Source organism: Anabrus simplex, chromosome 10 (genome assembly GCF_040414725.1).
Source record: "Anabrus simplex isolate iqAnaSimp1 chromosome 10, ASM4041472v1, whole genome shotgun sequence".
Classification (NCBI taxonomy): domain Eukaryota; kingdom Metazoa; phylum Arthropoda; class Insecta; order Orthoptera; family Tettigoniidae; genus Anabrus; species Anabrus simplex.
The window spans coordinates 71,895,650-71,920,628 of record NC_090274.1 but is presented as its reverse complement, the minus strand read 5'-3'; the positions used below and the strand labels follow the sequence as shown (position 1 = coordinate 71,920,628).

General features: G+C 40.6%; 1 protein-coding gene across 1 annotated transcript in view; it reads right to left on the bottom strand.

The window, feature by feature from the left end:
* The window catches only part of LOC136882448 (protein FAM8A1), a 35,822-nt gene extending 11,286 nt beyond the window's left edge, over positions 1–24,536 (bottom strand). The window contains exons 1-3 of the mRNA XM_067155104.2: positions 23,569–24,536; positions 10,543–10,663; positions 10,326–10,455 (exon numbers count right to left, since the gene is read on the bottom strand). Coding sequence (XP_067011205.2) covers positions 10,326–10,455; positions 10,543–10,663; positions 23,569–23,929 — 612 coding nt within the window. The 5' untranslated portion in view covers positions 23,930–24,536. The remainder of the gene's footprint in view (positions 1–10,325; positions 10,456–10,542; positions 10,664–23,568) is intronic.
* Between the last annotated feature and the right edge of the window lie 443 nt (positions 24,537–24,979).

Genomic DNA, 24,979 nt, shown 5'->3' with positions numbered 1-24,979 from the left:
CTGACTCCACTGTGTCTTCATCACTATATCTTGTTTCTTGCATGGCTAGTATCCCAATGTTTCTTTCTCTCATCTCATCTATTACCTGTTTAAGTTTACCAGTCTTTGTCATTGTCTGTACATTTATGGTCCCCATCCTGAAAATCTTTTTCGTTTTGATCCTTTTGGAGGTTCTTGGGAGCTCCGACTCTTCCCATTCGCACATTCTGGCAGGTCCCCCACAATCCGAATGCCTGCTTGCGTCAACTTTGGTTGACGGGGGATTGTCCCCCTGGGGTAATCTCAATTCTACAGTGCGATCCATTCCATGAGCTAAAAGGAATGTTTGTTGGGACAGCTCGGGACTGTCCAATTATACGACTGAGGTTGTTAGCCCCAGAAGATGAAATAAGAGCTTGATGTTCAGCTCAGGCTGGCATTTCCTCCAAACCTCACGCTTCGGTTTTCCCGCCGATACTCGGGGGTCGCACAAGCGTGGAGGATAAGGAAAGATCCGGGCGTCCATCTGCAGCCGTAACTGATGCCAATATTGAACAAGTGCATGATATGATTATGAATAACAGACAAGTGACTGTTCTATGAATTTCTGCTCCTGGTACACCTTCAGACCACAAAAAAACAGATTACAGAACGCCGTTCTTCCTTGGTGCAAACAGAGAGTGGCTAAAACTTGATATAATGAAGGGCAAATCCTCAAACTTTGAAGAATACTTTTCCAGGAAACCACATGGCGACCTCCCCTTATTATGAGTGAAGCTCACCTCAAATATACAGACAACAATCCTGTGCACCATCTCAAGTAGCATAATCTCAGAGGTCATCAACACCGCCATCTTACAGTTTTGTGTTCCGCAACAGCGCAAGCTGTACTGATCTGATAATGCTGAAACCTACCACAGAGGTAGACAACGTTGCCATCTAGCGGCTAGTGAGCACCCAATGCCAGAGAGCCAGCCTAAAGACAATTAGAGCGAAATTGCGGATACTTATTGACTTGCCCCCGTGTATTATCTCTTTACATTTCCTTATTCCAGGCAAGGTTTCTTACACTCTGGCAGAATGCATTGCACTGTTGCACCCTCGTGCTAATCTCCATGTCCAGCCTTGTATTCTACATTAATTCACGCCCCAGGTATTTGGAATTATCAACAATTTCAAGGCTTTGACCACCAATTTTTGCAATGTCTTTCCCTTTTCTTTCTCCTCTTGATATCACCATGGCCTTGCATTTTTTTTTTTTCCGGTTGGCTTTATATCGTACCGACACAGATAGGTCTTATGGCGATGATAGGACAGGAAAGGGCTAGGAGTGGGAAGAAAGCGGCCATGACCTTAATTAAGGTACAGCCCCAGCATTTGCCTGGTGTGAAAATGGGAAACCACAGAAAACCATCTTCAGGGCTGCTGACAGTGGGGTTCGAACTCACCATCTCCCAAATGAAAGCTCACTGCGCAGCTAACTCACTCGGTTGGGTCTTGCATTTCTCTGTGCTGATTTTCAATTTTCTTGTTAAGTATATAAAGTTGTTCTTGTACATCTTTGCGGTTTGTTACCCAGACCAAAATATCGTCTGCATATAGTAATAAATTCATCTTTTTATTCCCATATGCTTCCTTTGTCTCTTTTACAATTTCATCATAACCATTAGAATATACACTGACTGAACAAATGTCATGGGATAGCGGAGCACTGATGTGCAGGTGTGTTGTCTGCGCACCACATGCCCCCTGTGCCAGCGGCAGTTGTACAGGAGACCTTGCGAGCAGTAGCTATGCATGTGACAGGTGTAACATGGAACGTCGTTGTAAGCTGACACTGTTCGAACGGGGTATGGTGGTCGGTGTCCGACGGATGGGAAGTGCAATTTCGGAAGTGGTGCGGGAATTCGGCTTCCCACGATCAACCGTGTCCAGGGTGTATCATGAATGGTTGAATGCAGGTGTCACCGTCCACAACAGACGAACGACCGGCCGACTAGCCACCCTCGATGACCGTGACCGGCGACATCTGAAACGGGCTGTCAATAGTGACAGGCAACCGTGCAACAAATCATGGCTCAATTCAACACAGGCCGTGCTAGACACGTATCCCAGTGGACAATCCGTACGAACATGGGTTCTATGGGGTATGGGAGCCAGCGCCGCACACGGGTGCCACTGTTAACCCAGGCCAGAGGAGGCCCCACACTCTATTAGGTGACTATCCCATGACATTTGCTAAGTCAGTGTATATTGACTAAGGTGGATATTTAATTTCTTCTTTTTCAAGGGAATTTTGTCAATTCTGTCAGCTAGTTTAAGAATGTGAGCCCCACATTTTCCATGTGCTCCATTCGTCTCATCCTGCAACAGCGCAAAGCTAGGGACCACGTACTATACACTTGGATCCAGCACAATTCTCTGGCCAGCCTAAGTTACAGTTGAACATGTGATCATTAACTCTGTTCTTCATAAATCCTACAAGCACCTTCCTGCTTGCTCAAGGACCCAGGAAACTCCAGACTGTACCCAGTCTAGCCATAAATACTGTTACAAACTTTTGACAACACACACTGTACAACCAGTTTGGTAGGTAAACAACTACCAGTGTGCACACGTTAATCATGAACCATTGTTAACTTGTCTGTGAAAAAGGAAGCATCTAGCTCCAGGTTTCAACATAGAATGGGGTAATTATGAAAATCGTGTTGCAGTAACAGCATTACATAAAGTTGGAAAATCTCCAAGTGACATTTTCAACGCACTGCAAAAGCTGAAAATATGTTTGTGTACCGGACCATTGAGCGATTCACTGCAACCAGGACTGTAAAGGATCGTCCGAGGGAGGGTCACCCAATCGGTGTCAAGACTCCAGCAGCAAAAAAAAAAGGCAGTATAGGCTCGTATTCAGAGAAATGCGGTGCGGAAGCAGGCCATCATGGCCCATGAAATGAAACTTTTCAAAAAGGTCAATGTCAATACTGCTTTCAGAGGACCTTCGATTACGGGCATATTGCCAACGAACAGGACGTTACCTTGACGTGCGCCTAAAGAAGCTGAGAGTGCTTAAATATTGACGTCTCCTGCAGCGTTACGCACAAAATGGTAATTGAAACATTCTCTTCACCAATGAAAAGGTATTCACTATTGAAGAATCTTTTAATGTGCAAAACGACAGGGTTTATGCATCATCATTATCTCAAGAAGCCAGTAAAAAGGTTCCAAAAGTTCAGAGGGCCCATCATCCCTCGTCTGTGATGGTGTGGTGGAGGATGAGTTATTCTGGCACCACCCAGCTGCATTTCTGCGAAAAGGGTGTTAAAACCAGCGCCAGAGTGTACGAAAGCATCATTGTGGAGCCTGTTGTGAAGAACTTAAGTGGCACATTGTTTCAAAACCAATGCTGGACTTTCCAGCAGGATTCTGTTCCAGCCCACAAGGCTAGGTCAATTCAAGAGTGGCTTCAGTGTCATGTCCCCAACTTCATTTCAACTGAAGATTGGCCCAGTAGCAGTCTGGACCTGAACCCTTTGGACTACCGCCTGATATCTATGACAGCTGTTTGGCTGAACTGTGGAGGATCAAACCAGCCTTTGGGCTGAATACCCAACATACATACATTACTGTCAGCAGTGGCAGACTTCCCCCTGGATGTCGTCCGTTCCGCCATATACAAGTGGCCACAAAGACTCAAGAGCCTGTATCAGTGCCAAAAGTGACCATTTCGAAAAATGTTATTGGTGATTTGTGTAAAGAATGCCTGTAAGAACAACATACTAACAGCACTTCTCATAATATTTGCTTTTTTCACTTTGTAAGTTGTAACAGTATTTATAGCTAGACTAGGTAGAGAGGCCGAATATAAGAACTAGGCTATGTTTGTAGTGGTGATGAGAGTCTTCATGTTATGGCACTCACGAACTCTGCCAAGCTGATCGAAACCAGATAGTATGAATGGCAGGAAGACCGTTTTCTTCAGAATGATCCGTCATGAAGACAACTTACAAGGGGAGGTCGCCATATGGCTTTCTAGAAATGTGTTCAAATTTTTATAATTTGCCCTTCATTAAAAAATAAATTACCCCTGTTCAAGTGTGCTTGCCAATGGGCATAATTCTGTTCAAAATTTGATGTTTAAAATCTATCCTCAAACATTTGTAGTCTTATTCCCACATATATTTCTGACTTGTCTCTGTAGCATAGTCATAGCACATTGATGTTGGGACCTGAATGTTTTGAGTTTGAGTCCGACCTTGGTCGGCACGTTTTCTTTTACTGATACATCCCTTATTTCACTTTTTTAATAATTTATTTGCTGTGGTGTCTTCTTTTAGAGCTGTTTGCAATATTAAAATCATTATTCGTCCTTGTCGCTTGAATGTGCTGCAAGTTTTATTCGTTAGATTCATCAACAAACTGCATGTAATGCTTTTGTAGACATTATAAAATATTCTTTCTTAGCAGCAAAGTTTACAGACAAAAGAACAGTGTTCAGAAATGTGAACAACTTCTGTTTTCTGCGTGAAGTAAACCGGTCAAAGTGTTATTAATGCTCTCTGCCAGCATTTATTAAATGTGCTCGTTGCCACGAAATGCTTCGTTTCTAATATGCTTCTATGAAAAATACCACCCAAATAAGTGTATAATAATGTTATTTGTTTTACGTCCCACCAACTTCTCTTTTACGGTTTTCGGAGACGCCGAGGTGCCGGAATTTAGTCCCGCAGGAGTTCTTATACGTGCCTGTAAATCTACCGACACGAGGCCGACGTATTTGAGCACCTTCAAATACCACCGGACTGAGCCAGGATCGAACCTGCCAAGTTGGGGTCAGAAGGCCAGCGCCTTAACCGTCTGAGCCACTCAGCCCGGCTACCAAATAAGTGTAATAATGAGTCAAGTTCAAGCGATTCATTGTCAAACAGACAGTGGAAATGTGACGAACATAGTAAATAATGTATAGTTCAGTTCTTATGAGTTTCGACTTGACATTTGGGCGCTACCTTTTGGTGGAGGCTAAGTGAATTAATAAACAGCCAACCATAGCCATCCGATCACTCCGATTGAGCGCATTAGACTCTCTATATATTTTGTAAGACAGGTGGTTTTCATGTCTAGTTATCGTTATGTCCAAATAGTTGTGGGTACAATTGTTTTCGGTTTCTTTGGTAAATTTTATGTGAGGGTCTATTGTATTGAGTTTGTCCAATATAATAGTTTCATCTGTGAACCTGTTGTCGATGATGACGAAAATGTTATTGATCTGTTGTTGACTACAACTATGTGCTATCAGCTGTACACTGTATTGCGCTCAGTTCTTTTTGTGGTCTTTGTCAGTTCATTCGATCATTCTTGACAACATAATCTATAATCTTCATATCCGTATTGACGAATTACACAATTATAAATAGGAAAGGAATTCCACCTTATCAATACTTGTTTATTATAATTATTATACTACAGTACCAGTTTTGACCCCCAGTTTTGGGTCATCCTCAGCTGAACAATAAATTCACATATAGTACATCAAGCAATGATTGATATTACCTGTCTGGGGAATGCCATATGATAACAAATGTTTAAATACGTCCAAGTGGCCCATGTCAAATCGGGAACTGACATGTGTGCCACTATGTATGACACTGCAAGTATATGTCAATAATAACATACTTTAAACTTAAAATTGGTTTGTACAACACTATCTTAACTTAAAGCTAACTTATAAGTATATGCGACTACAAACAACATATATAAGAATACTTCATGCACATAAACGTTCGTATCTTGCGTGTTGCTCAGTTCATCACTTGACTTCTGTATTTGAGTCTTTTACATAAAATCAGCTTCTCTTGAGTTATTTGTTTGTTTTAATCTTGTCAATCTTATGTTAATTTTAAGGACACTTCCTCTAAAGCATTACTTTGTCAATTTTATATATTTTTCATCTAAACAGTGTTATGTGGCTGAAGATGTTGATAATATACGAAACATGTACCACTTTTGACCATTAAAAATTGCCTTAAGCAATCATTGTATCGACTAGATGGAAAATAAATAAATACTTAATTGTGAATCTTTTGAGTCTTTTGTCGTGGTTGTGTATTTGGTTGATGCTTTTCAGTTTAAATAATATGATTTGCTTGTAAAATTGTCTTATTATTTATATAAAAGATTTTTTGTCTCATACATGTGCATAGGATAAAACACTTTTCGAAATTATAAAATGTTCCAGGCGTGTAGATACAACTGGGATTAAAATGTATATATACAGCTCTGCTTTTTGTTGAATCTTGTTGTTTTATGTTAAAATCGAATCATTCTGTCCTGTGACATTTATAAAATTTTGAGTGGCATTAGACCCAAGGTGGTAATTCCTTTCCCATCTGTAGCTGTGTGTTGGTGTTATGATTATCTGTGGAAGATATGATTGAGTTTGAGTGATATTTTATATTGGAGGAATGTCTAAGGATTGTGTGTGCTAATTTAAATATGTACTTACTATTGTTGGTGTGATTGAGTTGCATTTGGTATGAGAGCTCGCTGTGTACTGCTTCGTGTTCGCCTTGGGCTCACACTGCCTGCTTTGAGCGGAAGGGACAGAGGGGTAGGGAGAGTTGCTGTTGTGGGGCTAAGGGTGGAGCTAGGTGTGTAATTCGGTGGTTCTCTGTTTTGTGTCATGTTTTGTTTATTGATTTTCTTAAAGTAACCGTTTTTTAGAGCGGGGATGACTGTATTGAAAATTATGTTAGTTTTTTCCGTGATTTCATTTATATTGAAATTGGGATTAGTATATTGATCTAGAGAAATGTAAAATTCTTCTGTTATATTGAGCAGGGGGCCCTTGGGGTTTATGTTCAGGATTTGCATGTCATTTTCGATATTCGTAAACATGTGTTTGTAATCTTCGATGTTTTGACCTACTGAGGAAAAATGATTGTGTTTTACAGCATTTATGTGTTCATTATAACGGGTTAAAAATTTCCTACCAGTACGTCCAACATAGCTTGTCTCACAGTTATTGCATTTAATACGGTATATCCCTGAGTGGTTGTATTTATTGATGATGATGATGATGATGCTTGTAGTTTAAAGGGGCCTAACATCGAGGTCATCGGCCCCTAATGATACAAAATGAAAAGGCAACAAAAAATTCAAAATCATCCACTGTCCAAAATAAGAAAATGTCTTGCAGAATGAATGGATGGATATGAACCCCCAAAAAATAAAATAAAATAAACAAACGAACAAAAAAAAAACAGTGGACCCGACGCAAAAAAAAAAACCACATCATGAATAATAGTATTACTGACCAAGGGACCACTTACAAAGCATAATTCTGAATCAAGAATGCTTGATGTCTAAAGGGGCCCAAAATCCATGTCTAAGGCCCCACAGAATGGTACATGTCGCGAGTAAAGTAGAACCATGGTATTTGTCATGTTGGGGTACTAATCAAAAGTAGCAAAGACTTACGGTGTTCCACACAAGATGGTACTACTCACAAGTATTGTACTTAGTACAGGTAACGCAGACCTATGGTGTTTCTCACACAATGGCGCCACTCGTATCCAACGCAAACCAATGAGGTACCTCACCTAGGTGTACTAGTCACGGGTGCCGGTATTCCCATGGTGTTCCTCACATAGTGGGTACTAATCACAGGCAATGCAGACCTACGGTGTCGCTCATATAGTGGTACAACTCTCAGGCAACGCCCAGACCCACGGTGTTGCTCACATGGGTACGACACAAGGGTACTGCAAAACCCCAGGCCAGGCTCTATGCTGCTACTAATCACAAACCTATTTCGTACCTAATATAGTGGTACAACTCGCAAGTAAAGGAGACTCGTGGTGTTTCCCACGTGATGGTAATAATCAAAGGAGTTTCATGGTTCTAAGAAAATCATCCCTTGGTCGCCCCTTTTAGTCGCCTCTCACGACAGGCAGGGGATAGCGTGAGTGTATTATTCGTTTGCGTCCCCCACCCACAGGGGGTGGTTGTATTTATTATTACTGTTGATTGTCCTAATGTTTTGCATGATATTGGTACTGTTGTGTGTAGTTTTAAATGCTATTCTTAAGTTGTGTTTTTTTAAAAACATTGGTTATGGGTGTGTACGTTATTGAAAGTAAATAGTGCGTAATCTTCCTTGGGTTTGTCCATTTTTGTTCATTTAGTTCTGGGTTGGAATTTTATTTTATGAATAATTTTGTTTACCATTTCTTTCTTGTATCCAATGTTTTTAGCTACGTTATGAATTAATTGTAATTCTTTGTTTAAATCTTCCACCAATATATCAACAAAATTCAGAGTAACACCCAAAACAGACAAAGTAATATCAATCATTGCTTGATGTACTATATGTGAATGTATTGTTCAGCTGAGGATGACCCAACACTGGGGGTCGAAACCGGTACTGTAGTATAATAATTATAATAAACAAATATTGACAAGGTGGAATTCCTTTCCTATTTATAATTGCATTCTTGACAAAGCACCAACAATGACCGCTAGAAATAATGAGTTAGCTGAGCGCTTGTAGGAGCACAATATTTTGGTTCACGGTAACATAAGGAAGGGGGAATCTCGTGAATCTTGTGACACAAAAAGCCCTAGCGCACATAGTTTACGTGGTGGATGAAATAGCCAGGAGATTGAAACCTCAACAGACGATGACAATGCCGATAGTGACTCAGAAATGAGCGGTGTATTCCCTTTGTAGGATTTTTTCCTTCCTTAGGAGAAATTGAATCTATCACCAACGTGAGCTCTTATACATTGTGAGTAGAAATTTCATTCCATTATCTCGCATTTTATCTGTTCGAGCATTGATCTATTTTTATCCTACAGCCTTATCCTAAATATGTTAGTGTTATTGTTAATCTTCTATGAGTTATGAAACTTGCTACAAAGAATAATATTGATTCTGGTCTTATATTCGAGTATATACATTTCCGTTAATGTTGTGTGTTAGGAATCAGTAATTTTATACTTGTAACAATTTGGCACCAACGTTTGACTTCCGGTTAACTGTCAAGTCGAAACTCATAGAAACGGAACTATAAACAATGTAAATATTTATTAATACTGTAAATAGAAAAACAACAACAAATAATGAATAAATAATAAATAGTTGATGTAATCTAAAAAGTTAAATATTGTACCAGGAAACACAAAATTAAAAGAAAAATAAAGAAAGAAAATATGAAGATCAGATTCAAACTCGGAAACTTCAATTCACACTGTCAATGCGCTAACGACTGTGCCACGGAGACAAGTCGGACATATTTGCCAAAAGTGTGCTGTGCTTAACGCCCTAATCAGCCGAGCAAGGGAGGTTTGTGAGCAGGATAAATTAAACGGTGATAAATTAAACGGTGAACTTGAGTTCCTGACCAGAACATTTCTGAGCAATGGCTATTCAAGGAAACAGATTGACGAAGTGCTACATCCTAAGCCAAAAGACAGATTGTCACGTGATTCTCGTCCTTTGAGTCTGGCCTTCTTGCCATACGTACAATCTGTCATGGATAGGATTGGCAATATTCTCAGAAAGCACAATATCAAGACCATTTTTAAGCCTAATATCATCATTGGCAATTGTTTGCGATCTGTCAAAGATCTTATTGGTTTAAACTGCACTGGAATATATATGATCCCTTGCTCCTGTGGATTGGTTTATGTTGGCCAAACATGTAGGAAGATAGCAACAAGGGTTAAACAAAATCGCAGGCACTTAGGTCTTTGCAAGCCAGAGAAGTCTGCTGTGGCAGAATATGCCATACATAATGACCATCATTTGTAAAGAGAAACATTTTATTCCTAGAATCATTCGTGAGGCGATAGAAATTGCTAAATGCCAAAAAATTTCAACAAAGGTGACGGCTATATACCGAGTAGATCATGGCTACCCTCCATAGTTAACTCGTCAACATTTTTCTCCGTGATTCTGGAGGCCCTGGAATGAACTATATTTCTAACAGGGTCTCTCTATCTTGAGTCTGGTTACTATGGAGTGACAGTTGCCATTTTGCTTTGTTATTGCTCTGAAGACGATCCTGGTCGCAGGATCGAAACGCATCAGCTAGTATTTAATATTACACGACCTAATATCCCCAAATAATTATCATAATGTCATTTAGTGGTCGTGAAAGTCTACGTATTAAGACGACTACAAGAGTTTAAGGATAGATTTTCAAAATTAAATTTTGAACAAATCAAAGCCCACTGGCAAAAATACTCAAACAGGGCTAAAACATAATTTAATGAAGGGCAAATCTCAAACTTTGAACACTTTTCCAGGAAACCACATGGCAACCTCCCCTATTATTTGTGAAGCTCACCTCAAATATACAGACAACAATCCTGTGCATCATCTCGAGTAGCAGAATCTCGGAGGTCATCTCCACCGCCATCTTATAGTCCAGTTTTGTGTTCCGACTTAACAGATCCAAGTCATATTTGTCAAGGTCTCTGCAAGTATGAAACATCTGAATGTTAACAATTGTGCAACAGTGAGAGCATAATTACAACAGTAAAAGAAAGAAAAAACATGCTTACATGACATCAAAAAAGTCAACAGCAACAAATGTGACTGCTAACTTGACGAAAAACAGGATCAAGAAGTCCAAAAACTCGGCAACAAATCTTTTCCAAATAGGGGGTATGCGGTATTCAATTCCTGCAATGAAGAGAACTAATGTTTAACAAGATGAATGCATTTTCAAAATCCTGCGTTATAAGAACTAAAGAATCCATAGTAAACAGTATGACAGTAACGATCACTTAAAGAAAAAATCTTCACATGGAGATATGACCTATTCCAAATTGTTTCCGAGATAGAACACATTTAATGTACATTTGTTTTGGGCTAGTGGTGCGCACATGTGTCTTACCCATCCAACCTCTTTGACATTCAGAATAGAGCATATGTCCATATGAAATGTTTTGCTTCAAATGATCGTTCCTGTCATATTCCTGAATAGGGTTTGGATGATCTGAATGGCTTGAAGGGAGCTGTTGAAGCAGTTATGGTTCCTCCAAAAGCCAACATTTCTATTAGAAAAGTTTGCAAAGTGGACAGTGTGAAGTTAGCTACTCTATCAACAAATCTGTCACACTTTTGAAACTCTGAAGCAGAAATGTTTTGCTATAACCCAAAATTAGATAGCAGAAAAAAATTGAAGAAAACTGCTGAAGTTCATAAAAACTATTCCAAAAATTGAACTATAGTTTGACCGAAACGGGTGCCTATGCCAACAATGAGGATCGGCCAGGTTTATGGAATAAACAAGAAAAAACTGGGTCGAAGGAATGGCAAAGCTACATTTGTGAGGTTTGCAACTGCACCTGAGTATAAGTGTCACAGAGAAATACTTCTCCTTATACATTTTACAAAAATGTATGGTTTTAGCAAAGCATCCTACTGTGTCTACATATTTCTGAGAAGATATGTCACAGTGGTTAATGATGATAAATACATTTATTTACAGCTATTTCCCATGTACTTGTATATTCCCTGTGTTCCAAGGTAAAAGAAGGTATATATTTTATGATCATGTTATGCATAGCTGCCAACCTTTCCAATTTACCCGAAAACTTTCCGGTTTTATCTCGTCTTCCGATTTTCCGATTTATTTTTACTTCTTCCTACTTTTGAGCAATATAACCTCCAGTACGGTCGATACTCTTCCGCTAGGATAAATTATTGTGTGTTTGTATAATTTTCGCAACCTCATTTTCAAGTGTACTTATTTGATGCTTTATTTGGCGAGTGTATCGTCCGTCGCCTTCGTGTATCGTGTTACCCACTTGCTACAGCATCGTGTGAGTTTTACAGCTGGGAATTCGTGACTGCAGTCGTCCTACAAGCGAGAGAGGCTAGTGCACGCTAGCAACTCCGTTAATTGGGACAAAAAATTGAGTTTCTTATTGTATGGTTCGAACGCTGTTAATACAGTTTCTGTGCGTAGTTTCTTTGGAGTTGTAGGCCACGTGTGGTTTTCTTTTCTCTTCTTTTTTGTGATTCTCTGCTTTTCCCTCTGTCGAAGTTGCATGTTAATAATGTATGATGACCGGGCCAGTTGGCCGTGCGCGTAGAGGCGCGCGGCTGTGAGCTTGCATCCGGGAGATAGTAGGTTCGAATCCCACTATTGGCAGCCCTGAAAATGGTTTTCCGTGGTTTCCCATTTTCACACCAGGCAAATGCTGGGGCTGTACCTTAATTAAGGCCACGGCCGCTTCCTTCCCACTCCTAAGCCTTTCCTATCCCATCGTCACCATAAGACCTATCTGTGTCGGTGCGACGTAAAGCCCCTAGCAAAAAAAAAATAATAATAATAATAATGTTTGAGACATACTGATCTATTTCATATATGGTAGTTTTGCATATGTGTTCATTCTTAGTTCATAATTTTAATGAGTTGAATGTATTTCAGAGAGTAGTGTCAGCGACCGTTTCTGGTACTTTCTTTTCACATTATGGTCACAAAACATAACACACATTATCTCCATGTGTTCAGAGATACCTACAAAAATTGAATTTTGAATTTTCATGCTACAAATAAAGGAAACTATTATGCATTTTGTTCCGCGTTTGTTATATTTTCTTCTAACCATTCGTTTGTTTTCTCAGTATAAGATTTTAAATTTAATGGTAATTTCACCTTGTAACTGTAGATATGGCTGCCTTTTATGTTGTCCTTGTTTTCTAAACCGTGGCACAATATACGCGATAAAATCCAGGAATTTTGATTTCTAAAAGTTGGCAGCTATGTGTTATGCCATGGAACACTTTACAATATATAACTATAATTTGTTTTTTACCCTAATTGAACTGTACAACAAAAAAATACAAACCAGAAGCTATAGAAGAAACCCCAATACTTATTATTATCACCTAAGTTACAGGATTTTAAAAAGTTACTACGGTATTCAAATTGTTTTTTTTTTTTTTTTTTAATATGGAAAGTGTTCCATGCTACAAAAGTCTCCAATAAATGAATACAATAAAACCTGTGTTAAATGGAATTGCAAAGGAGCCTGACAATTTTCTGCTAAAACCAGGTTTCCATTTAATGGAGATGTATTAGAAAATAGTGCACATTCTACATTTGTGCTATACACTTAAAAAAAAAAACCAAACATTATCAGAATCATAAAGTTGATAACTTTTCTTGCCAGTACAGTACTATACATTCTCCAGTAGTCAAACAGACTGCCTGACTTTCCAATAAAACTTTAGCCTCACAAATTACACCGAGCATATCTGAATAATTCCGCCATCACATGAATTTCTGTAGTTCCTTTTAACTTCTGATGACATCTTGGTAAGTCTTCAATCTGCACTCAATAATTTCTCTTCCAGCGCACCACACTAATAAAATTAATAGATCATTTGTGGTGACCGGAGCCAGACTATGGAATTCCCTGCCAGCTCAAGTCAGAGAAACCAGCTCTTTGTCAAGATTTAAGGTCGCCTGCCGAGACTACCTGCTGAGGACAGCTGACTGAATGGTTGAAGTATGAATGTGTGCGTGCCTGAGGTTTAGTCATTTTGAATTAATTAGTTTTATATTAATTTAGTTAGTAATTTATTTAATTTGTTTTCATTTCTATTAATTGTTGTAGTTTTAACTAGTAATATATTATCTTAGTATTTTATTTAAGATTTTGAGTAGAATGGGGTTAAGTGTAAGAGAGGGCCTCGAGCCCTAACTTCGTCACTGTAAAAAAGGCACTAATAAATAAAATAAATAAATAAACAGTAGATTTTCCAATCAGTCGAAGGGAATACCTTGCAATTAATCCCTAAAATAAAGGGACTGGAAAAGAAGGAATGTACTGTGCCATCTGCAATACCTGCTTGTGCATTACAGATAGTCTATAATGTATAAGATGGTTAAAATACTGTTAAACGATCCGCTAGAAGGACTGGAAATTGGAAAAGGGTATATTTTAGTTTCTGTTACCTTATTTGACTGTTTTTACTTAATCCAGAGTAATATGCATTACATTTTAAGGCCAAATAAAGGGCTGAGGTAATTTTGCATTAAAGACAAGTTTCAGCTTAATAGAGAGCCAATTTAAGAAAGGTTTTAGTGTGTCACATTTTTATGGTAATAATAAAGACTTTAACACACAACTTTTTCATGTTCAAGATTTATTAACACACCCCCTGGAATCTTGTTGATCAGGATGCTACTAAGCTTGTTGTAGAGCTGGACTATGAGTAAAGCTTCTACAGAATAAGAAAACACAAGGTTCAAATTCCCTTTAACTTCACAAAAATACTGATTAGTACCTACCACAAGTCCATAGCCCCCCCCCACAACCCATTATTTCTAGAGGTTTAAAGTTGGCAATGCAAGGGCTGAAAAGTAGCAACCATCTTTGTAATTAAGGTACAGCACCAGCCTCTGTGGCTCAGGCAGCAGCGCGCCGGCCTCTCACCGCTGCATACCGTGATTCAAATCCCGGTCACTCCATGCAAGATTTGTGCTGGACATAGCGGAGGCAGGAGAGGTTTTTCTCCGGGTACTCCGGTTTTCCCTGCCATATTTCCTTCCAGCAACACTCTCCATTAACATTTCATCTATCAGTCATTTATCATTGACCCAGAGGAGTGCGACAGGCTTTGGCAGTCGGCACATCTCCTATCCTTGCCGCTAGATGGGGGCTTCATTCATTCCATTCCTGACCCAGTCGAATGACTGGAAACAGGCTGTGGATTTTCATTTTCATTTTTCACCAACATTTGCGTGGCGTGAAAATCAGCTCAAGGTGAAGTCTGCTCCAGCAACCATCAGCATCTGCCCTTGTAACTTAATATTAATTCAAAAAAGCATTTAAATTTGAATAGGTAATTAGTTGGGGTGCGGGCCCCGCGTACGTGTAGCGTGCCTGCCTCTTACCCGGAGGTCCTGGGATCGATTTCTGGCCAGGTCAGGCATTTTTACCTGCAACTGAGGGCTGGTTCGAGGTCCACTCAGCCTACGTGATTACAACTGAGTAGCTATATATCTGACGATGAGATAGCGGCCCCAGTCTAGAAAGCCAAGAAAAACGGCCGAGAGGATCCATCGTGCTGACCACACGACACCTCGTAATCTTCAGGCCTTCGGGCTGAGCAGCGGTCACTTGGTAGGTCATGGGCCTTCAGAGCTGTTGCGCCATGGGGTTTGGTTTTAATTAGTTGGGGTAGTTGTCATGACAACACTGACCGTTAGGTTCTTTGGTCTGTCGGAACTGATTTATGACTAAAGAAAATTTAGAAAATACCTAAATGAAGTCGAAACTGAAAGAAAACAAATTTCTTCCAATTTAACAAACAACACTGATGGTGCACCATCTTCCTTCCTTCCTTCCTTCCCCCACCCTCACTCCACTATTCTATGACCAGTGTGGTGTTTTACACAGGTGCCATATAACAATGGATGCACAGTGCACTAATAGTGGTATGGACAAATGTTACTGTTAGTTAAAACACCCCTAATGACCCCTGATGGTTACTTTTAGTGACAGGTCAGAATCTGGTCAACCAGAAAACACTGTTAGTGAAAAGTTTATGTTCGCACAGGGAGTATTTTGCCACTTGTTGACAACCCTGACAATGCTTCATGCTGTAGGATCATTTGGGGGCCAGGGGCAAGGCAGCATGCAATGTCAATATTGTCTGGCTCCCTGGCTAAATGGTGAATATGCTGCCCTTTGATTCAAGGGGACGTGGGTTCCATTCCTGGCCGGGTATTTCAACTTTCATTAGTTAATTCCTATGGCTTGGGGGCTGAGTGTTTGCGACATCTTCAGCATTAGATTTCATCACAGGTAGGGCCCCATCCTCATAGACGTGCAGGTCACCAATACGGCGTCAACTCGAAACACCTGCAACAGGGCTCTCCGGAGGCTACACACCATTATTATTCTTCTGTTCAATTTTGGCCACTATGGACCACGGAGTAACAAATACGGTATCCTGGATCATCTTTTCCCTCCCCTAGATTTGATCTTCTGCCAATATAGCTTCATTTGTTGGCTTATCTGCTTTCTTCTGAAAAGAAAAAAAAAAAATCACTTTTGAAGATTTCTTTTCTCCTTCTTCTCAGAAGCTTCTGAAGTCTGAAACTAATTGTCGAAAGTGGATCCTGTTTTGGATGTCTTCATGACCAATGCCCATTCTCTCCATATCAGCATGTATCTCCTTAAACCCCCTGGGAACAATTTTTTTTTTCTTTGAAATGAGTAACGAGTTTTCGAGCCAGCCTTTCTTGATTCATACGTAGGAGATGTCCATAAAATTGTATTCGTCTCTTCTTCATCGACTCTCTAATTCCCTCAGTCTCTTTGTATAACTCTTTGTTAGGTCTTAATCTTCGCTGTCCATCAACATATATAGGTCCCAGAATCATCCTTTCTTTCTTCTCCAGTTGTTCCAGCAATCCTCTGTTTGTTAAACCCAAGGTCTCAGCAGCGTATAGTCTTCCTGGTTTGATCACGGTGTTGATGATGATGCTTGTTGTTTAAAGGGGCCTAACATCTAGGTCATCGGCCCCTAATGGTACGAAATGAGACGAAATGTAATGACAAATTAAAAGTCCAAAATCCTCCACTGACCAGAATTCAAAACGTGAGGACGAAGAATGAATGGATGGATATGAATTTAAAACAATCAGTGGAACCGACCTACAATGCCTCCTCACATTCACAGCTGATGTAAAACAATAGTATTACTGACAAGGAACTGCTTCTATAGTACAATACTGAATCGATGATGCTTGTAGTCTAAAGGGGTCCAAAATCCAAGTCATCGGCCCCTCATAATGGTACTTATCGCTAGGAAAGTAGAACTATGGTATCTGTCATGTTGCAGTACTAATCAAAAGTAGCCTAGACTCACGGTATTCCACACATTATGGTACTACTCACAGGTAATAAAATTTGCACATGTAATACAGACCTATGGTGTTTCGCACATTGCGGCGCCATTTACACGTAATGCAAACCTATGGTGTTCATCACATAAGTGTACTAACCACAGGAACTCGCACTATCCCATGGTGTTCCTCACATAGTGGGTATTAATCATAGGCAAGCCAGAAACCATGGTGTCACTCATATAGTGGTACTAATCACAGGTACTGTAAAAGCCAGCAACACACACTGTTGCTAATCACAAACCTATCGTCCGGCTCCATGGCTTAATGGTTAGCGTGCTGGCCTTTGACCACCGGGTTCCCGGGTTCGATTCCCGGCAGGGTCGGGAATTTTAACCATTATTAGTTAATTTCTCTGACATGGGGGCTGGGTGTATGTGTCGTCTTCATCATCATCACCACGACGCACAGGTCGCCTAGGGCATCAAATAAAATAAGACCTGCATCTGGCGAGCCAAACTTATCCTCAGACACCCCCGGCACTAAAAGCTATACGCCATTTCATCTATCATTTCACAAACCTATTTTGTACCTAACATAGTGGTACTATGCGCAAGTAAAAGTGACCCATGATGTTCCCCATGTGGTGGTAGTAATTACAAGTAGTCTCATGGTTCTAATTCGATCATCCCTTGGTCACCTTTTAAGACAGGCAGGGGATACTGTGGGTATTCTTCATATGCATCCCCCACCCACAGGAGTTAGAGGAAAAAGAAGAGATCAGTCATTTAAAAAAATGAAGTAGTGGACGAAGAAAGGCAAGGGCCACGAAGGGTGTGAAAATGAAAGACTCCCTAGCCCTTGGAAACCTAATAGCGTCGGGGTCAGAAAAGAACAAGAGTTGACCAAGGGGGGTCGGACAGGATAGATTAAAGTGAGGAGCTTGGCACAGTAAATAGAAGCAATGCCAGGACAGCTAAGGGCCCCATGGTCGCCAAACCACGCTCTCCAAGTTGAGAGCCCCTGGGGCCCCTTTTAGTTGCCTCTTACGACAGGCAGGGGATACCGTGGATGTTCTTCATATGTGTCCCCCACCCACAGGGGTTGTTCACTGTGTTATAGTACCTTAGTTTTGTCCTCAGGCGCAATGATTTCTTGTTGTACATCTCTTTGATCAATTGGTACGTTAATTCCATCTTTCTGATTCTTGCCTTGATTGCCTCCTGTTCTAAGCCATTAGACTGGATCATCTCACCAAGATATTTGAAGCTCTTGTCTTTTTCTACCTTCCCTCCTGTTGTGTTCATGATTTTTGGAGCTGATTTTAATGTTTTAAATTTTGTTTTTTCAAAGAAGTTTCACAAAGAACACTGATTCTTCTACTTGCTCATTTGACACTATTCGCAAAGATAGCCAGATCATCTGCAAAGGCAAGGCAATTTAAGTTTGCCCCTTTATTCCATACCCCAACCCTGAATTGTTCTTTCTCTCCCTCTACTACATCTATTACCTTAGTAGTTCCAGTATCAGGGGAATCAGGCAAATAAAAAAGCAAATTCATCCTTCTCATACGCTGGCAGAAAAAAAATTTAGAACACTTGGAAAGACTACGTCGATTTTGATCCGATGGTGGCATATGCCTCTTGGGTGATAGCAGATGTACTGATAATGGTTTCAACGTCGTCCGCCACCAGACAGTGCAGTGGTATAGCTAACAGAACACCATCTGTGTCTACCCTTTAAAAGGTGCAAGCAGGCACTCGTGCTTCTTGCAGCCAACTGAGCAAGTTTGAAAGAGGTCAAACTGCGGCCTTCTGCATGGCGGGATTGTCCTTTCTGAGAATTGCCACGAAGTTGGACATGTTACGTCAGTTGTTATACAGATAGTCTTAATGGCGATGATGGGATAGGAAAGGCCTAGGAGTGGGAAGGACGCGGCCGTGGACTTAATTAAGGTTGTGTGAAAATGGGAAAACACGGAAGACCATCTTCAGGGCTGCCGACAGAGGGGTTCGAACCCACTATCTTCCGAATGCAAGCCCACAGCTGCACACCCCTAACCGCATGGCCAACTCGCTCAGTACACATCAGATGTGCAATAATGCGGGCAACAGTGGAGATGTGAACATTTTCACACTTGTAGACGAGGTTCTGGATGTCCGCTCAGCACAGATGCCCACCAAGATCGTCGTATTGTAAGGACAGCAGTGGCATATCGTACGGCTACCACAGCACAGATAAGAGCGAATGTGAGCCCAGAAGTGTCAGCACGAACTGTTGCAGACTCGTTACTAGCAGTGGGACTCCTCTAGCGCGTCTTCCACTCCTGCCACAGCTCGAGTGGTGCCATCAGGGGATTACATGGAGGATGGAATGGTGTGCGGTGGTCATCAGCGATAAAAGATTTTACCTGCATGCAAATGATGATCGTAGACCTGGCGAGCGCTGTCTCATAGAGTGCATTCGTCCAAGAGTCTCATAGAGTGCATTTATCCAAGACACACTACCCTAATGGTCTCGGATGCAATAAGCTACAACTCTCGTTCACTTTTGGTGTTTGTGGTGGGAATGCTAACCAGCGCTCAGTACGTGCAGAATGTTTTAGACCCCTTCATTTGCCAGTCTTGCAACAGGAAGTTGATGTGCTGTTCCAACAGGACAATGCTCGCCCACACACTGTCCGTGAAACTCAACATGCTCTGCAAGACGTGCAGCAACTTTCCTGGCAAGCACGATCTCCGGACTCATCTTCAATTGAACACATGTGGGATATGATGGGACGACAATCGACTCATGCTACTTGCCAACCTACAACTCTTACAGAACTACGTGAAGAGGTCAAGCAGGCGTGGAATAACGTTTCCCAAGACAGTAAACAACTGCATACCAGAGTCAGCGCCTGTATTGTCACCCGTGGAGGCTACACCACATACAACAGCACAGGTCTGCTTAGGTTAGGCCCGGCGGGTGACAAGACCATGGATGTGCTGCTAACAGGAAACAGCAGAGCATTCTAAGTTCAAGAGTGGACAAAAATTGAATTAATGAAGAATAACTTACCTTTACTCGCGAGGGATTGAACTTGCAGGTAAGTTTGTGGCACGAGTACACTAATTACATTCCTAACACTTTCAGTTTAAGATCTCTGGCATATATTGCACAACACATAACATTAAAAAGAATAAATTTCTTTTCAAAGCTTGGTATAGTAAAAACATCACGGACTGAGCAGTCTCAACCCGCACATGCCATAATAATTTTGGCCGAATATAGCAGCCCTATGGGCAGACACAATGCAAGCTCTATCAGAAACACAAGCAGATTTGGCACATTTACACAGTCTCAAGAATACTTGAATACATGTCGGGGCAGATTGATGGGTCCTTGGCAAGCATAGAGGAAGGATCTCTCCCCTCTGCTACTGCGGGTATCGGTTTTACAGAGTTTAAGTATGGAAGAACTTGTAATTCACCTTTTCACCACTAGCCTACATAGAATGGGCTGCTATCACCTCCAGCCGCTACCCTAACAAATCCAGACTAATAGCCTTGTCCAACCCTAACCTAACAAATCCAGACCAATGGTCTTTTCCAGGCCCTACCCTAACCAGTCCAGATTAGAAGCTGCAAAGTGGCTTTACCTGTGGAAAAGACGACTGGTCTGGACTGGTGAGTGTAGAGCCCGGACAAGACCACTGGTCTGGACTAGAGGGTTAGAAGCTGCAAAGTGGCCTTACGGCCCTAGCTTCCTGTGCAAAAGACTGGTATCGACCTCTACATTAAGTCAAGTTTCATATAACATTATTGCTGTTCTGTAATTTAGATTGTCTCCTTCATATACTGTATTTCACTTACTTGTGCTTTTAAATAACATAATCCAAGTAAAATCATTTACAACAATGACGTTACCTGGCAATTTCTGTTGCCTAATAGGAATGCAAGTAGCTACTTCAGCAATGAAAATGGCATGTAATGCTCTTCCTTAGGTTATAAAAGTAAATGTACTTCTGGGGGTGGGATGGTAGGTTCCCAGACATTGCTATGAACACATCTCTCCTCTGACACTTATTCCAAGTAAGATTTCTTTCATTTCTACTTAGAATGTTAGAAACGATATGTACCGAGGTCTGAATTTTTACCCAATGGTCTTATCCAGGCCAAAGATGTGTCCGCACAGCAAGAAAAAACTTTTAATTCACCTTTACACCACTAACCCCTCGGTTCCTAAGTAGACAGGCTTTGTGCACCACCCCGCTACATCCTCCGTGAGAAGTAAACAACGGACAGTCGTTCCGTGCGTACGTGTATGTGGTGAATGTTTGGTAACGAGGGAGCAAATATTAATTATTTCTCCACTATTTACTTTCATATGCCTTTGCTGCAGGACCTAGTGTTTACAGTGCACTATGTCTTCTGGTATGGACTAGAGCAATTTTGTTACGGCGAAGCTACAGAGAAGAGCACTCACGGTTTAGTAACATGAGCGACCGCTAGGTGGCGCACGCCAGTTCACTGTCGCACTAGCAGCGCTGAGAGGGAGCGCCGAGAGGAACGACAATGCTGCCAACTGTTGCATTTTAGAACCTCTGAATGAATTTTTTTTTCTTGCCGTGCGGACAGTATGCGCCGCGGCCTTAGTTAAGAGCCTCTCGAAGAGAGTGTGGCTCCCGAAGGGAGCCACTGTTCTCATGACAGAGATTGGCCTCGAGGTGCAAAAATACCTTAAAATAATGATCTTTTCGAGGTGCAAAAATACCTTAAAGCTAATGCAATGGTTGGTAACAAATTCTCGGCCTCATCCTAGGTGTCACTGATGTCATCCTCTTACTTACGTGAACCAATCACCGTTATAAGCAATGGAGTATGGTGTCTAAAACAGTATTTCTTATTATAAAAGTAAATATACTTCTAGGGGCGGGCGGGTTGGTCTCTGGCAAGCGTATTGAACACATCTCTCTTCCTCGATCATTATAAGGTAAAACTGGAAGCATTTCAAGTAACATTCTATGTAATAATCGTTGAGTTCCCCTCTCTGTATTTTTACCTTTGTTACTTTCATTGATCTGTCTCAGCTTTATCCTTAGCTTTGACAAAATGAAAGTGACTGAGGTACGAGTGATGCTAGTAATAATAATAATAATAATAATAATCGTATAGCCTCAGCCACCGTGTGCAGACATTTCAATTTGACGCCATCTGGCTGTCTGCTCGTCAATTTCGACGTTCCGTTTTACACTAGGCCCCCCACTAGATGGCAGACCGAGTAAACCGAAACTCTCTTGGGCGTCTATGGCTGAGATTTAATGAATTTTGCCGGGTAAACACCAAATGTGTCACCAGAGATCTTTTACATGCCGATATCGTATGACATGGAGTGTCGAATGGACTTTTTTCCGCCCTTCAAAAATCCAACTACCTCTGTCGGGTTTCAACCCGCTATCTTGGGATCCGGAGGCCGACACTCTACCGCTGATCCACAGAGGCAGCTAGTGATGCTAGTAATGCCATTCTTTATGCAGCCAGTCCCGGCTACGAATGGTGTGAAAATGTTGCTCATAGGGTTGGTTGGTGCATGCATTTCAGTGGGCTTGGCAGACTGATATGTAATAGCAACTTCTGGTTCGGTGAGGAAAGCCAACGGGAAACTACCCCACTCCTCATTTTCCTAGTATGCCTCTTCAGTGATGCCTAGGCCGTCTATGACAGCTGATGGCGGAGCTGTTGAGGATCCAACCAGCCTTCAGGCTGAAGACTAAACATACAACATACATACACATTTACTTTCATTATATATGCACATCACAGTTTATTCTCTACTACAATTTTTTTACTCATATTGTCTTGCATCTGTGAAAATCGCTATCTGATAACATTGTGGGAGAATTACTCACCCGCAGCACGTATATTATGAAGAGCAAGAATTCTTTGAAATTCCTTGCACAGTATGGAACATCACAGGACAAAATTCTCAGCTGAATGATTGTGTGAACGTTACGGTATGAGTTTTTTTTCCTTTCTTCTAACTTACCATACTCTTTGCTTTAAAGTGCGAGTTAAGCTTATGTCTGATATTGCTATATACTCTGCTGTCTTCTTGTATATCTATATAGGCTACATTATTAAGCCATTACTTTTATATTAAAATCATTTGCTATACTTATTTAGTGGTTATTTTTCTTTATTTTAATTAATGCTTTATGAAACAACTATAAAATGAGCTTTAAGCCTAACATGTTTTAGCACTTATAATGATAAATTAATTAAAAATGAAATGCCTTATAAATCTATGACTGGCTATGTAGGAGATAAAAGAACAGTTTGCAATGATAAACAGCAATGAGTTAAGTTGTATTCCACCCTTTCTGTGCGAGTATTTTTACTTTCCATGTAAGAGAAAACGTTGAACTGACAACAGAACATTCATAAATGAAAGAAACGGGGGGTGAGAAATGTCATGAGATTTAACTTACTGAATTTTTAACACCCTTTTCAAGATAGCAATATTAATGAAAACACCTGCTGTAAATTACATTCTGTGAATTTCAGGCAAATTATTATTGGATGATAAATTTCTTCAGATGTAACCAGCACTGAACACTTAACACCATAGCAATAATAAAAAATTAAACCTCTATTTTCAGTTGCAGCAGTGGCTGCATAGCTTACTATAATCAATTCCACCTTAACCAGCTCTCATGCCCTGAACTGCATCTCACCTTCAGCAGTGTTCACTGGAGCTGCTTGTCGAAATGAGCGTGTCTGAGGTCTTCGACTTCGTAGCCCGTCTATTCCTCCCGGAGGTACTGGATGAAAAGGAGACGCAAATGCAAATGCAGAACCAGGAGTGTTATTCACAAAACTTGTACTTGCCACTGTTGGTAAACACTGGTTCGACATTAACAGATATGGAAATGATGCCATCACGCTTTGCCACATGTATACAGTCTGCATCCACTTTTCAAGAGCTTCAAAATATTCTGAACTTGATTGGTATGTTGCAGTCTGTGGTGAATTTGTTGCTTGTGGGGCACTATCTCCGTCGCCCTTCGAAGTTCCAGGTTTTGAATTGTCAGCCATTGTTTAAGGTGCACCACAGACGAATTTAAACAGCTGAAAACACTCACGTCATCGAGGACTTACAAAGTTCTTCGTACCACCCTATTCTCTTCTGCTGTCTTCATAACCACGTCAAAGAGAATGTTGACTACGTCTACTATAGCAATAATTGTAAACAGATATGTTGTTAGCAGTTACTCCATTTCTTGATGGCATGTCCAGCGTTGCCAATAAAATATTTTGCGAACTCCCTAACAAATAGTTTACGCGGTTTAATTTTAGCATTTAATGTAACATATTCCTGAGCTAAAAGTAAGTTATGGGACGAGAGCAGGCTCGATTATATCCTTTTATATTATTTGAAAAGACATACTTCATGTCGCGTTTCTTTTATATTATTTGAAAAGACATACTTCACGTCACTACGCGACGGTTGTAGTTGGCAATGCCACACGTATACAATTACAATACTTATTTCTACTTGCGATTATGCTATTAATATCTCCGAACGTTAAATATTTATACGATATCAGTTACTATTACTAATTCAAGTTTATTATATTACGCATTAACAATAAAAGTTGCACTTGACAGTTGTAATTCATGCTGGCACCACTACAAAACTGAAATGAAGAACGTCACCCGTCAATCAGAACGATCAATCTACAACTGTTTATGTCAGATACAGTTACGTATTGTATTCATATTCATTCGCCTTTAATTTCGTATCGTGCTTATATTTTATTTTCTTATAAAAATATGATCATTTTTTTTAAAAAAAATATAAGGTTTAAGCGAGCCGCGAAATAGATACGAACTATTTTCATTTGACTGCTGTTGGCAATACGGGTAGTATAGTGGTGCACTCTACAAACATCAGACATACTAGTCCTCAAGGAAACATACAGACATACAAGGATTCTTACTCTCTCCACACCCTAGCAAGGAAGGCCATCAGGAGGTGTATCTATATTCTACAAACCATGGATAGGACCCGTAAAGACCCTACATACAGAAGAAAATCTAATAACCGCAAAAAATACCAAGTTCACTGAAATAGTCATTTAGATA